General features: G+C 42.2%; 1 protein-coding gene across 2 annotated transcripts in view; it reads left to right on the top strand.

The window, feature by feature from the left end:
• Positions 1–13,801, top strand: part of GAN (gigaxonin) — a 40,115-nt gene extending 26,314 nt beyond the window's left edge. For both annotated transcript variants that reach the window (XM_065028342.1, XM_065028343.1), the window contains one exon: positions 264–13,801. In XM_065028342.1, the coding sequence (XP_064884414.1) occupies positions 264–445 (182 nt within the window). In that variant the 3' untranslated portion in view covers positions 446–13,801. The remainder of the gene's footprint in view (positions 1–263) is intronic.

Below are 13,801 nucleotides of genomic sequence, written 5' to 3'. Positions count from 1 at the left end.
TTCATGGCCATATGTACGAGTGCATAACAGGGCTTTCTACAAAATATGAGAGAGTAAAATTCTAGATGTGGGTTTATGTAGACAAGAAATGTGAGAGTTTCCTTTTGACAAGAATTTCAGCCATATATCCAGAAATTGATTTGAGTTTCTGTGTGTGCTCCGATTCATGTATTTGCCTTATTAGAGGTTCGATGTGGCGATAGTTACAGTATGTTTATGCATTTTGTCTTTTTTTGTTGTTGTCGTTGCGCGTGTGAATTCAGGTACAAATTATGACTATGTTAGAGAATTCAAAAGGAGCACGGGGACCTGGCAGCGCACTAAACCACTGTTTCCGTCGGACCTGCGCCGCACCGGCTGCGCGGCTCTGCGGATCGCAAACTGCAAGCTCTTCCGACTGCAGCTTCAACAAGGATTATTCCGCATTCGCGTCCCTTCTCCGTGATCCGTTTGCTGACAGTGGAGGAGACTGGAAGAATTCTGCGCAGTCCACCATAATATAGCTCTATATAAAGGAAAAGCTGAGAAATTACAGCTGAAACTTACACTGTATGCTGTGCTTTGGTATGGTAACTGTTTTTGTTTTAAATGCTTCAAAAGCTTGAGTCTCAGTTCTTTTTTTGGGAACAAATAACTTAAGTCTACATTAAAAAGAAGAGACGGGGGGGGGAATAAAAGGGGGATCAAGGAAACACCTTCAGCCATAACCATTTGGAGTTTAAACCATGTTATTGAAGGAGGTTTTCTGTGTCTGAAATGGTGGGAATTGGCATTCTTTGGTGGAGTTTACTGAAAAGCAAAAACAAATATATAAGAAGCGTTTCCCCTGAGGGGAACTGATAAGAATAAATGTGCTATCTTGGACTGGATAGCTCTAATACACAGAAACTATATGCTAACCAACCTCCCTGGTATACCGCAAAGACTGTTGTTTGACTGCGATGCCGTAGGGGATGTTGGTTGTTGCACCTTTTATTCCTAGTCCTTCCTCAAAAGTTAAGGTCTGTGCCTAAAAGTGGTGGAGGTGTGTACATAGGGTTTTTTCATTCATTTGCAAAGTTTTCATTCCTAGAAATATTTTTTAATATATTTAAAATGGACTAATCTGAAATGGCTACAGTATACTACAGAGAAGTAAACTGTTTTTTCTACGCTGTCCTTTGAATAGCCTGATGAACTGGCGTACGGACGGGTGTTGTGCATTTCTGCCTGGGCTTTCGTGGCTGTTTCCTTGAAGTAAGAAGCGAAACGGTGTTTGGAACGGTTACTGACGATTGCTGCTTTTGGTGAAAGGCAACAGAACTTGACAAATTAAGGCAAACAGGTTGTGTTCCTTTTTACTTCAGATTGCTTGCAAACCAAGAATGGTTTTTAAGACTGAGGATTATCTCTGTTAGAACAAAGATGAAATATGACAAGGTTATGTTGGTTTTGCAGAAAACATAATCTTGGACTAAGAGTTAAGGAAAATTTGTACAGTGACTTTAAATTGGGATCAAAAATCGGTTTACTAATGATTTCCGTGCTAAGGTACAGTCTTGTTTATTGCTGTCTGACTTTGAAAGCTGGGGTTTATGGTGCGGTTATAGTGAAGAATTTAGTATCTTGCATTTTATTTCTTACTAAATCTTGTTCACATCAGTAGCGATATTTAATGGACTTTTGTTCGTAGTCTGGATCAGCTGGTGGAACACTTTTACCTCAATTTTTGATTTCATTGTTTTTGCGATGGGTGGGACGTAACCTGTATTTATTTAGAAAGAATAAAACGAGAGAGATAGAAATAAGACCGCCTGCCCTTCTGAAAAAGAGACTTTGTATAACCAGTATTATAACTACATACAATACTCCCCACTCTGCAACTTTGTGGACCTCAGACAAGCCAATCTCTGCCCTGAGCTGTATTAGCCTAAACCTCCGTCACCTATCGAATCGTCTTAGATATGCTGGAATACACTCCTAAACTAGCACAAAATAGTTCTATTTCATTAAATATTCCTTGAAGAGACATTCTGAAACTTAATTCTGCTCAGTCCTTCCATAGCACTCATGTGTGGTTGGAATTACTCTGATTCTGAGCAAAGGGGTTGGAATAAGAGGGCAGCAGCCAAGCCATCGACCATTATTTATTTTTTTTATTATTTTTTACAATGCTGAAGTACTGCAAAACTTGAACTATATACATAAATTTTCTGACCTATATTAGTTGGCATATTAAAAAGTTTATATATTTATGCATTGCAGTAAACTTGATATGTGTGTATATATATGTCTTTAGTTTTTAAATTTATATATGATGCTTTACTACCGAAATGTGAACCACTATTTCCATCCTTGGCTGTCTTGTGAAATAAATCAAGTGCTGTTAGTTTACCTGTAAAACTTCCCTTTTTTGAAAATCTTAAATTGTTCAATGTTTTTTTTTAGACAAAGTGCCAAGATCCCACATTCAAAAGTGATGAATGTTCCTAAGTATCTATTTCACTTTTGAGCTCAGTTTTCTAAGTGGCTTAGAAGACTTTCAAAAACGTGATTCAGAATATCGCAGGCTGCTACTTCTTGAGTCCCTGTAGCTTCTCAGTACACTTGCGGGCATTCAGCATCCAGAAGATCTAAGTAATAAATGCACATAATAAATCCAAGTCATACATACCCTAGCAGTGTTTTGCAGTTAAAGTTATGAACCAAATGTTTACACTTAAAGTAGGATTAACAGTAGTTTTGGCTTTGTTTTGGGTTTTTTTTTGACCATAAATAAACAAATTTGCTGGTAGTTGGAGGATGGTGTGAATGCACTTGGTGAGATTTGACACGGAAGTTTAAGCCTCTTCACCTGCAACAGTTAATTTCTGGGCACACATGTACTCTGGTGGCTTTGTCTGCAGTTGGTGGTTAGGGGCCAAGTCTCTAGAGATGTCATCTCCTGGAGCTTTGCATGTTGCTCGAGCCAAAGATTTAATCACTCTTGAGATGTCAAAACTGGCTTCCTTGGCTGTGCCTCACAGGGATGGGGGTTGTTCCCCATGTGTGTTGTCCATGGGGCCAGCCCAGGAGATGTTCTGGCCCTGTGTGTGTGTTGGGGGCAATGGGTGCATCTTTCAGGGTCTGGCTTGTCTGTGTGTCTGGTTCTGCTTTGCAGCCCCGGTGACGGGTGCGTCTCTTGAGATGTACGATAACCAGGTTCGATTGCCGCCCAGTTTGGAGCAAGGCTTTGAAGCCAAGGCTCTTTCTCCAGGGTACAGGCGATGGTGTGGGAGGGACGCTGACCTCTGCCTGCTCCTGGTACCCAGGAGATGGTTGACTTTGGTAGAGGAGGAAGCTTTGATACCACAGGTGCTGCATTTGGGGACATCACCAGTTTCTGAGCATGTTGAGCATGCAGACAGCTGTCGATTGAATGGGGTTCACTGGTACGTGCCACCCCAGCCGACGCCACTGTCCCGGCAGCTGTGTACCTGTGTGCGTGATGGCTGAACCACGTGGCAACCAACTCGTGAATCTTCTCAGTTTGGAGTCCAGTGCTTTTAGATGGTTTGGCAGCTTAAGTTGTCCTTGCTTGCCAGTGTAGCCTTGCCAGCCGTCCCTTCTTGATTCCTTGAAGCTCCTGAATCGTCACTCTTAAACCCAGCCAGTTCCCCCACAGGTGGCTTTTCTGAACGACTTTCTTAGCCAGGTGTCTGTGCAGTCTGCTGCCTTCCAAGACCAGATTTGTAGGCACCTGCCTTTGTTTACCGAACCGGGTGCCTTGCTGGGGTTGTGAGTTTGTCGTGGCGTTGAAATGCTGATGTTTTGAGACCAGTATCTCCATTGCTGAAGAGTGTCGCCAACCTGGTGCCCACCACACATCACAGAATCCAGCGGGGCTGGCTCTCAGGTGGTCACATCTTGAGTCAAGCCTGGCACAACCCCAGACAAGGACTCAGCCTCCGTGTCCTTTCCTTCCCCCGCTGTGGCATTGGACAGACCCCAGCCACTGCAATCAGAAAATCAGCCAATTTGGGGTGGGGCTTGTGGAAGATGGGAATAGCAGTGGAATTTTTTCTCTCCCCTCACTCCACCTCTTAGCACAATTCCCCCTGAAAAAGTTTCCTCTTCATTTTTCCATGTGCCACAGATTATTTTTGAAAAAACTCTACTATTGATAATTTAAGGGCAGAATCAAAAGTTTGAGTGTACAAGTGGGGAGAAGAAGCGCTAATACCATAAGCACACAATGGTGTCCTCTGTGCTTGTTTTACATGTGTGGTCTTGTGGCCGCTCGGCACAGCAGAGCGATTATGGAGCAAAGGTGTAAAGTGTTGTCGCTGCCCTAAAATCAATCTCTTGGGTTTCTTGGGGAGGCACAAACCCACTCTGGTCTCCGTTTCTTACTTTGCCTTGTGAGATGCTCGTGTTCCTAAGGAGGCAGTGCTGGATTTCAAATTCTCATCCTTTCTGGTTTTATAACCTGAAAAAGAGGCATCTGAAGAGTCTTCTGTTGTGTTATACCACAGCGAGGTCTGCCTCTCTTCAAATATTTCATCAGCTATTCCTCAGGTTTTAGTTATTGTGAAAAAGCTGTATCAACTCAGCTGTTCCTGGTCAAATGACTTTCCATAACTTTGAGGGTACCTCATCTTTAAATTGAAGGCAAATTAATCTGAAATAACACAAAACTGTAGTGGTGAACCTGAAAACAAAGGCGAACTTACAAATTCAGTTCACTGATAGCTGTGGGCAGGCTGCATTCCTCTTGCTTTTGACTGCACAACGCTTGACACCGCAGGGCCCGCCTTCCGAAGCACATTTCTTGCTGAAAATAAGGATTTTTTTTTTTCATCCAAATTACCAAAGCACCTGGTTTGCTTTACAAACTCCCCTTCCAGAAAACACCACGCAGCTTCATTGCTTTTTTGCAGTGTTTCTTGTGCCTGTGTGACTTGTTAAATGCACAAGTACCAAACTGAGGGGTTCAGGGAGCGTTTTTCCCTGGTTGAACTGCAGTTTCTCTGGTTGGTTCCGTAAATGCTTTGGCTGTTCAGGATCTTGGTAACGCGCATTCGCCATGCAAAGTGCAGGATGCAATAACAAGTTGTTACAAGTGCCAAACTTTTGGTTTCCTCTGTATATAACAATAATCCAGCTGTTCTATTACATTACAGAGATGCTTAAAAATCACCGTGTTCAGAAAAAGAGCAGTGGTTCTTTTTTTTTTTTGAAAATCAATACTATTTAAAACACTGTAAAACTTTGTTTTCTACTGCTGTTCTGCAGGTTTGTGTCACTCTTCACAGCTGCCTTGAGACATCGCTCCATGTGATGCGTATGGACACTTTGCTCTTTATTAGAGCACTAGTGCTGTGCAAGTATTTAACAAATAGCAGCTGACAACAGGTTTTAGTATTTAAAATGTAAGTGTTTAGAGAAAGTGGAATTAGTTTGCATTAATGTTATCTGCAGAAGGAAGGCTGTGTCTCAGGAAGCGTGGCCGTGCCCAGGGACACAGGCGTACAGAAGATTGTAGCTAAGGTGTGTTTTGCCATATGAATCCTTTCTGCTGCTAATGTTAGCATCAAGGATTTGCCATTTGTGTTCTCTCGACCCAGGTGGGTGGGAGGAGTGTTAATTATATACATGTTTGTTTTGCAGTTAGAAGCTACTATTTCCATCCTGGAGTATTTCCTCTTACCATTAAGGAATGAGTACAGACCTGCATGTCCGTCAGTGCTGTAGCCTTTTGACATTTGACATTTGCTGTTGCTCTTCCGTGTTTGTTGTCGCAGTCAGGAGCTGCGTCAGGAGGGTCCGTGTTTCACGCTGCCCTGGGCTCGGGTTTAGTGACAACTTGGGCACGTGCTCTCCAGCATCCCTGGGGGGTTTGGTTTGGTATGGTTTTTTCTGGGCCACTCCTCACCGTAGGAAGGATTGCAGCCAGGCTTTAAGGTGACAGCTCTGATCAGCCGTGTCCTGCGTGACCGTGTAGTCCAACTGCTGTTGTACTCCAGCAGTCGGTTCTCTCAAATTCTTGAATAACAGGTAAGCTAGAAAAGAATGGACTAAAACCACGCGAAGTGCCTAATTAGATGAACACCTGCTAAAAACGGATTAAGGGTAATAGGAGAATTAAACTATGAACTGCTACCAACAGGTGACTATGTTGTAAACTCGTTGGTGATACACAATTTTAAATACAGCTTATTCTAGGTAGCTTATTAGTTATTAAAATAATTATAATACATTAAAGATTTGTTCAGAATAACATTTGAAGGTTATTTGCAAAAATCTATTGAAACATCTTGAAAAGCGAGCTGGAAAATTGGAAGTTTTCCGTGTAGAAGGTTAAATGTTGTTGCCCAGTATTTTTGCAGGGTGTCGTGTGAATAACGAACACCTGCCAGAGCGCATCAGTAAATGAACATGCTCAATGCCGTTACCTACCTGTGCCCTTGAATTTTCATAATGAAATGAAACTACACTGAGCCCTTGTAAAAGCTGATGGATCTGATTACAATAATAGGATAGAAAGAAGCATCCCCAGTGTAAGTAACGTTATTTAATTGATAAAACATGGAAATGTAATTATTTTTAAATACTAGGTGCTTTTGAATCACCACCTAATGGCCTTGGTGTTTTTTTTTTCCTTTCCTCCTACCTTTCTTGTCAGTTAACGCTAAGACACCTGTTTATGTCAAGGACAAGTTTCTTTTATCTGTACTTCTAAACCCAGTCAGAAAGTGTGATTTCTGTGCATTCTGGTATGCTGCGCAAACCTTATCCCTGGCTGTTCTTGAGATTCTCATCTTAATGCTCTCACACACTAAAACCTGGGGTAGGCAGCATCTGGTTTATTAATTTACACATGACAGCAGGAAAGCATTATCATCCTTGTCGCTTGTTTCGCTATTTTTAGGTCTTCAAAAGCAAAGTCTGAATAATTATTAGATTAAGTAAACTAGTACACCGGGGTGTCTGGCAAAATGGTCAAGCTGAACAGAGCTGATATTCTTTAAAGCTCTTGTTAAAGTTTCTTTCTGAAGGGAAGCCAAGGAGCACCCTCTTAAGAAATACTGTCAAACTCTTTCAGAACCAGTTTAAACCAGTCCAAGGGACTCTTCTGGATCACTTACAGAAACCGGGATCTGTTCTCGCTTTTGTTTGCCTGGGGAAACAGCTGCTAACTCAATTTTAAGCATTTATTTTCTCCCTGACTTCCAAAACCTAATGATTTACTTCTTGTAATTGAAACTTTTTTGTGTTGAAGGGTCTGAGCAAGCTGTGTTCTGGTGGGCTCCTCAGAGGTGGCGTTGCAGTGTTAAGGGGGGAGAAAAAGCATCAGTAAAGCAAGAAGATTCCTGGGCATTCCCCGTGTACATGCTGCTGTTGGTCTTGTTTCTTTTGTCTTTTGCTCTTACTAACAAGATTTTGCTTTCTCTCCTGCCCCAAATTCCCATCTGAATGCATTGCTTTTGCTGATGATCCATAAGAAGTGCCCCTGGGGCTGGAGAACAAACCTGAGCTCTGTGTGCGCTGGATTTCCATACATCTCTGCACCCTTTAACTGCTCTCGGTTTGTGTGGGGGAAAGCGCTTAATATACAGTGAAATGGCTTTTCATCGGGCTTGTAAAACCAACGTCAGCAGGTTGGGGATCACCTGGACACCTGTAGGCAGAACATCCATAGCCCGTTCCCATACGTGTGGTGCTTGGGGCTGGACGTTGGCGCCTTGTCCATAGGGAAAAACCCGCGTTCCCAGCTACCTCATTTTTTTTTCTCTGCACTTTGTCAAATATTTTTTGTTGTTTTGGTTTAAATCGCATTTTGTCCTTCAATAAGAAAGGAAAAGCAGGCAAGCAGCAGGGCAGAGTGATGCCATTGTCCAAGGACAGCTTACTTTAATTTCATTTTAAATGCATGTTTCTGTACAGAAAGACCAAGGTTGACATGCAGCTGCTGCAAAAAGTAAATAAAAATGTATATTGCTTGAAAGTAACTGTTATGCTTGTAAATGAGAGAAACAATTGAAAGACTGTCCTGACAATTTTAAATAGGAAAAAATCCGTTTGAAGAATAGAATTCTCTGCTCTTTTAAGACAGATCAGAGAGTTTTTCTCTCCGCCTCTGCTCTGCACTGTTGTACCTGTGGACTTGATCCGTTATCTCAATAGGGAGATTCACTGATTTTTCTGTAATGTCTAATCTGGATTTTTTTTTTCCCATAGAGTTCCCCATTTACTCACAGGGGAAAAACTGTCCAAATAAACACCCACCTTCTGTACCTGAGGTTATGTATTTGCCCATTTCTTTGGTATCTTCAAGCATGCAGAGTTTTGCTTAGCTTGAAGAACTTAAACAAACAAAAACCTGTGTTTTCTTCTGCTTCTGAAGGTGCTATTTTGACATATTTTTTGAATTTCTTACACTGTGCTTGATTTCTTACAGTAGCAATGTAAGCTGATAATCAGCTAGTGCTTGTTCTCTGGGTTTGGGGTTTTCTGGGGTATTTGGTCCTTTTTTTAAAAAAGACATCCCTTTTCATAAAGACAGTTCCCAAACTGTCAAAGGCCTTAATGATACAAAATGCGATGGGAAAATGCTGCCTTTTTTCTGTCTTCGTAAAGGCAAAACCAAGAAATGCTTCACGGGGAACGTTTTCCTCTTACAATTTTAAGTAGCAGCGCCTATTGACTTTGAATTAAATGTAGCGAGCGTTTTACTGGCCATGCAGACATTGCAGGGATAAAACAAGGAGCTGTTTGTGTCCCTGCTCCTTCCAGAGCCCTCCCCTGGCATCGTGGTGGATATTCAGTCAATATTCATCCTCCTGGGCTTGGTCCCCAGCCGTGTGTTGTCCCCTGCGTGTCTGGGACACTGACCAATGCGGCTGTTGGAGCATTGGGGTGTTGGGCCGCGTGTGGGTTTTTTCGTGGACCTTGTCCCTTTGTCCCTCGTTCCAGAGGCTGGGGAGGTCTGTCCAGCCTGGAGGGGGTGACCAGGAGGAGAGAAGCTCCTGGCTGCGGCCACCGGCAGGGGACACCGGCTTGGTAGGGCTGCGGAGAAGCTCTCGTAGATGCGAGAGCTGAATTGGGAGTCCTGTGTAGGAACTTTGTTGCCATCCTGGTTGTTCTGTGTTTTATTTTGGTTTAATCTGTATCATCAGTTCTGTTTAGGGATTTGATAACGTGACATAAAAAAGTCATACTTCTGCCCTGTGTGAAGCAGCAGGAAGGATCAAGGGGTTGATGTTTGAACTTGTCCCATCTCCAGCCATCAGATTGCTGCCTTTCCACAGGCTTCATCGTGCCAGTGGTGCCGCATTTCTCGGTCCTGTCAATCCAAGAGCCCTTTAGCCCTTTGAAGAGCACCAAGGCTGCCTTGTCCTTCTCCTGCTCCACGTTGGGTAGCGCCCTGCGGACCATCCTCACTCATCCAGCCAGTCGTCGTCCAGTAGCCCCGGGCTGGTGGGTCTTCATGAGCAGTGTCTGCGTTTCCTGCAGCCCTGGTTGAAAAACAGCCAGTAAGTGAGGGGCCAGGAGCAGATCCCTGTGGAACTTGCAAATCCTTGATCCTCTGATTTTTGGGAAGGCTGAGGAGCAGCGCAGTTCATGCCCAGGCCTGTGTGCGATGTCTGAGGCTCGCAGCTGTGTTCTGGCTGCACGGGTGGGGATGAGTCCACCCTACCGCTTCTATAAGGGTAAGATACAAAGGCTTATGGGCTGAGTGTTGTAGGAGGTCTAATATTTTGCCTTTGTTGTATTTAAATCTGAAAATATTGGAGGCTCTGAAACTATTTCTGCAGTTTGGAACAGCACATATTGGCCTAAATAAGTGAGTAGCTCCTGGCCACCTGGTTTTCCCTTCTGCTTTTTTTTTGAGAACGCAGAAATGTAAAACTGCTTCCCAGTTTGTATGCTTACTTGTTTAATAGTCTGAAACGGGAACCTGACAGGTTGACATTGTTTTAATTTTGCCTTCAAAAGGAAAAAAGCAAATTTTGTTCATGCTAAGTGCTTTACCTTCAGAGTTTTCCCTCTGTAAACTATGTTGATTGAGTACTATGAATCTTGTAGGATTGGGCTAAAGAATTGAAATACATATTATATGAGCGATGGCTAATGTAGTCTGACTTTGCAGTGTACAAATATTCTATTTTAGCGTAAGAGAATGAAATAACAACTACATTGATTAATCCAACTATGATATCTGTACTCCATGAGCCGAGTAATAGGAGGGTGTTGGAATGTGATGCCACGTCCCTGCTGCTCTCCTAAAGGTTCAGAGTTCTCTCAGATCTAAGATCTTGATAATTACCAGGATATTGTCAGAATATATTGCCGCTTTTTCTACAAAAAAATACGTCAGTGTGGTGTGGTAGAACACTCACCTGGTCTTCTTTACCATCACTGGCATGCAGCTTCACAGGGAGGTTTATTCCTGTCACCAAGCTGTCATGCTTCAACTTCTGTATTACAGATGTATTTACTGTCACAGGCTTTTTATGTGAGTACCTTTTCTGTGGGTCTTTGTGTTTTGTGTGGGAGTGGAGGTTTTGCTTTTATTTGTTTATGTACCCCCTGCAAAATCTTCTTGTGTTGCTTTAAAAGTGAGTCTGTGAATCACTTGGGGCCAGGCTTTGGAATGCTCTGACCTGAGTATGTCGCGTTCCTTTGGTTTAAAAAAAAGGGAAAAATAAGACGTAAATGCTCTTTGGCCTCAATCAAACTATGCAATATAGTGCACCAGAGAGCTGAATTCCTTGTGATACAGAAGACCGACGGCTCTTGTGTCCTTCCAAATCCAGTCCTTGGTCCAAGGTTAGGAGAACTTGTACTCCATGGCCGCCCAAGAATCTTGCATCCAGATAACTCATGTTCACTGGTTTTTCTCCTTCCCCCTCGTCTTACCCATCGGTTTTTCAGGTATTTTGGCTCAGAATGATGTGCTATCGAAGTGTATCCCTCCTGTCAGTCGTGTCTTGTTGTCAATTGGACCTTGTCTTGTAAACCCGCCAGTGTGGCTTCCCCGCTGGAGTAGGTTAGGGGCTGTTTCACCACGTCTGCATCTCCTTGCTCCAGAGCATGTCACGCGTTGTGGGTTTGCTGTGCCCCTGCGGGTAGATGCGGGTCTTGCTTTTACGTGCCTGTGTTGTTCGGTTGTGGCTCTGGTGCTGACAGTAAAGAATACCTGCGACATCTCAAATCCAGTCCAGGTACCCTTTCACTTCCACCGCGTGTCTGTGTGTGTATATTTGATTTTACTGCTTCCATGGCAATTCAGGGATAAATGCGCATGTGGTCAGGAATGCTGATAAAGGTTCTTTATTCTCTCGTTGCTTCATTTATCCAGTGAAGTTTGTTCCTTGTGTTCCTCTTCTTCCCCCTATTAAACACTTATGAAACCAGTGCACTCTTTTCCCCTGGTTCTATGTCCCATGAGTAGCATTTCTGTACCAGTTGATCATGTCCTCCCACTTTACATGCATTTTCCTGAGTATTCTTCTGTATTTATCATTTACATAACACACCTTTGTACCTCATACTGCTGCTCTCTCCTAACTCCGTTCACTATTCTGCCTTTCTTTAGTTCAGCTTAACCTTGATTTATTTCTCTGCTTTCAAAAAGGGATTTTGGTGCATAACACTGGGAACAAGCAGAAAATCTCTGCAGGTGTCTGTGTCTATTCATTCCCTCCCTGGCACACACAGTGTGAGGGGTTCAGCCCATTCCATTCCCAGCCCCGGGTTGTTCCTAGTGCAAGGCAGGACAAAGTCTGAAGGCGTTTCTTCTTTCTTTCGGTAATTGAAAATAGTTGGAGATTTTCTTCTTCAGAAGCAGCCGCTGCGGATGAGCAGCTGGCCTGCGAGAGGGTTCTTATGCTTCCATATTCAGTATTTTTAATTGAGGAACAAATAATTTATTTTGGAGAGAAATGTAAATTTTTTTGTATTTGTATGTCAAAGTGGCCTTTATAGGAAAAGCACATAAAATATTTAGATTAAAATTGCTTAGTTGTGTAATTTTAGTGGGGATTTTTGTATTGACAGGGTTTCTATGCATTTTTCAAAATATACTTGCTGTTTTGTGTTAGAATTATTGGAAATATTTTTTAAAATGTGTATTACCACATTTTCCATGGTTGATCCCTTTACTATCGTTCCTTTTGAATACTAAAAAGATTTTAATTAACCCTGTAAATTAATTTTCCCCCACAAATATTTGCATTAAGTCAATATAATGAGTTATAGCCTGGGTATGTGGCTCTAAGGGAATAGGCCTAGTAGTGTAGCTTAATTACGGAGAGATCTTTTTGGAGAAGGGCAGTACACAGTGTTTCAATTGCACTTAAGAGACTAAATTAGGAAATCAGGTTTTTGCTGTACCTCACTGGGATTTTTTTTTTTTAAACTGTTTCCATTTTATGTTGTTTACACTTGAGCATTATTTAAATATGTACGATTTGTGCGGTTTGCAATTCTCCTTCATGCCGTTGGGGTGATACTAATGTTAGCAGATACGGGAAGTTTCGGGAAGCATGTGGTATCCTGATGGATATGGCAGGAGTTTGGGGAGGGAGGGAAGGTAGATCCATTAGTGTATTTTTCCATTTCATTATGTACACATTTTCGCATTAGCAGAGACTAAAGTAACTGAACTTAAAATTGAATTGTAAGTAAAATTAGTGGTTTAGGGATGGGAGGGAACAAAGACGGGGTTTGCAGAACTGCAGTAGCTCTGCAGTGCGATTGCCGGGACTGCCTATGCAAAGTACAACCCCAGGTGGATACATCAGACCCTTCTGTTCTTGCTCCTGTTTTACTTTCTCTTCCTGAGGTGTTATTGCAGGGCTTGCGAAGTAGAACCTTCCTGGGAATGCTTGATACTTCGGTTTTAATCATTTGGGGTTTGTATTTTAAGTTTTTCTCTTGTTTCTGTTTCGTCAGAGATCCCACATGGTTCATAGGTTAGTGTAAGTGCAAGTTTTTAGGTGTAGTAACAAATGGACATTGCATGCTACCATGTATTCTCATAACTGAAGAAAAATGTGCAATTTTAATGGCACTTTGACCTAGTGCTGAAACACTGGGTTTTGCAATGGAACAAACGCTTCAACAATTGAAAACACTCTGTCTACATTAAATGTCTTGAAAGTGAAGAAAAAGGCAGTTACTCCAGTTGTACCCACAGATAGTTTGGTATTGATTTTTTTTTTTTCAGTTTTGTGATCTGTTATTAGAAACATACACGTTTCTTGGTTTACTTTAGTTGCCATAAATTGCCCAGTGCAGAGTCCAGTCCACCTCCATCCGCTTATTTTCGTGGAGTAGTTGCACATGAAATTGTAACAGCAAAGCAGGAAAGCTGTTTGGTTACCTACCAGTAACCTCCCGTGCAGAATTGCTTTGTGGCTCGTGACGATACGAAAAGGGACGCAAGAATTTTCCTGGATTAAGTAGCACTCACTTTGTTTACGTGTTCAGTATAACGTTGGGTGACTAAAGGGAGGTTCCCTTTTTAAAGTATTTGACTTGTGCTTTGGGGACTTAGTTGCCACTGTGCAAATTGTGCTGTAATATTGTACCAAGGATCAGTGAAAGTGTTTTATCTTTTTTAATGTCGTTTGTATTTGACCGGGTTTTATAAATGTAAGAAAACAGAGTGTTGTATTTTGATCTGAACTTGCGTATGGTAAAAGTAACTTTGCTTTATGTATTGGAGGTTTGTTCAGAACTTGAATTATTTTATAGAAGGGTACAGACCAAAATTAATTGTCTTAAAGGTGTTTAATAAACTAACCAAATAAAACATTGATGGTTTGAAAACTTG

The sequence above is a fragment of the Columba livia genome, chromosome 13 (genome assembly GCF_036013475.1).
Source record: "Columba livia isolate bColLiv1 breed racing homer chromosome 13, bColLiv1.pat.W.v2, whole genome shotgun sequence".
NCBI classification, from domain to species: Eukaryota; Metazoa; Chordata; class Aves; order Columbiformes; family Columbidae; genus Columba; species Columba livia.
This window is presented reverse-complemented; position numbering and strand designations above follow the sequence as displayed.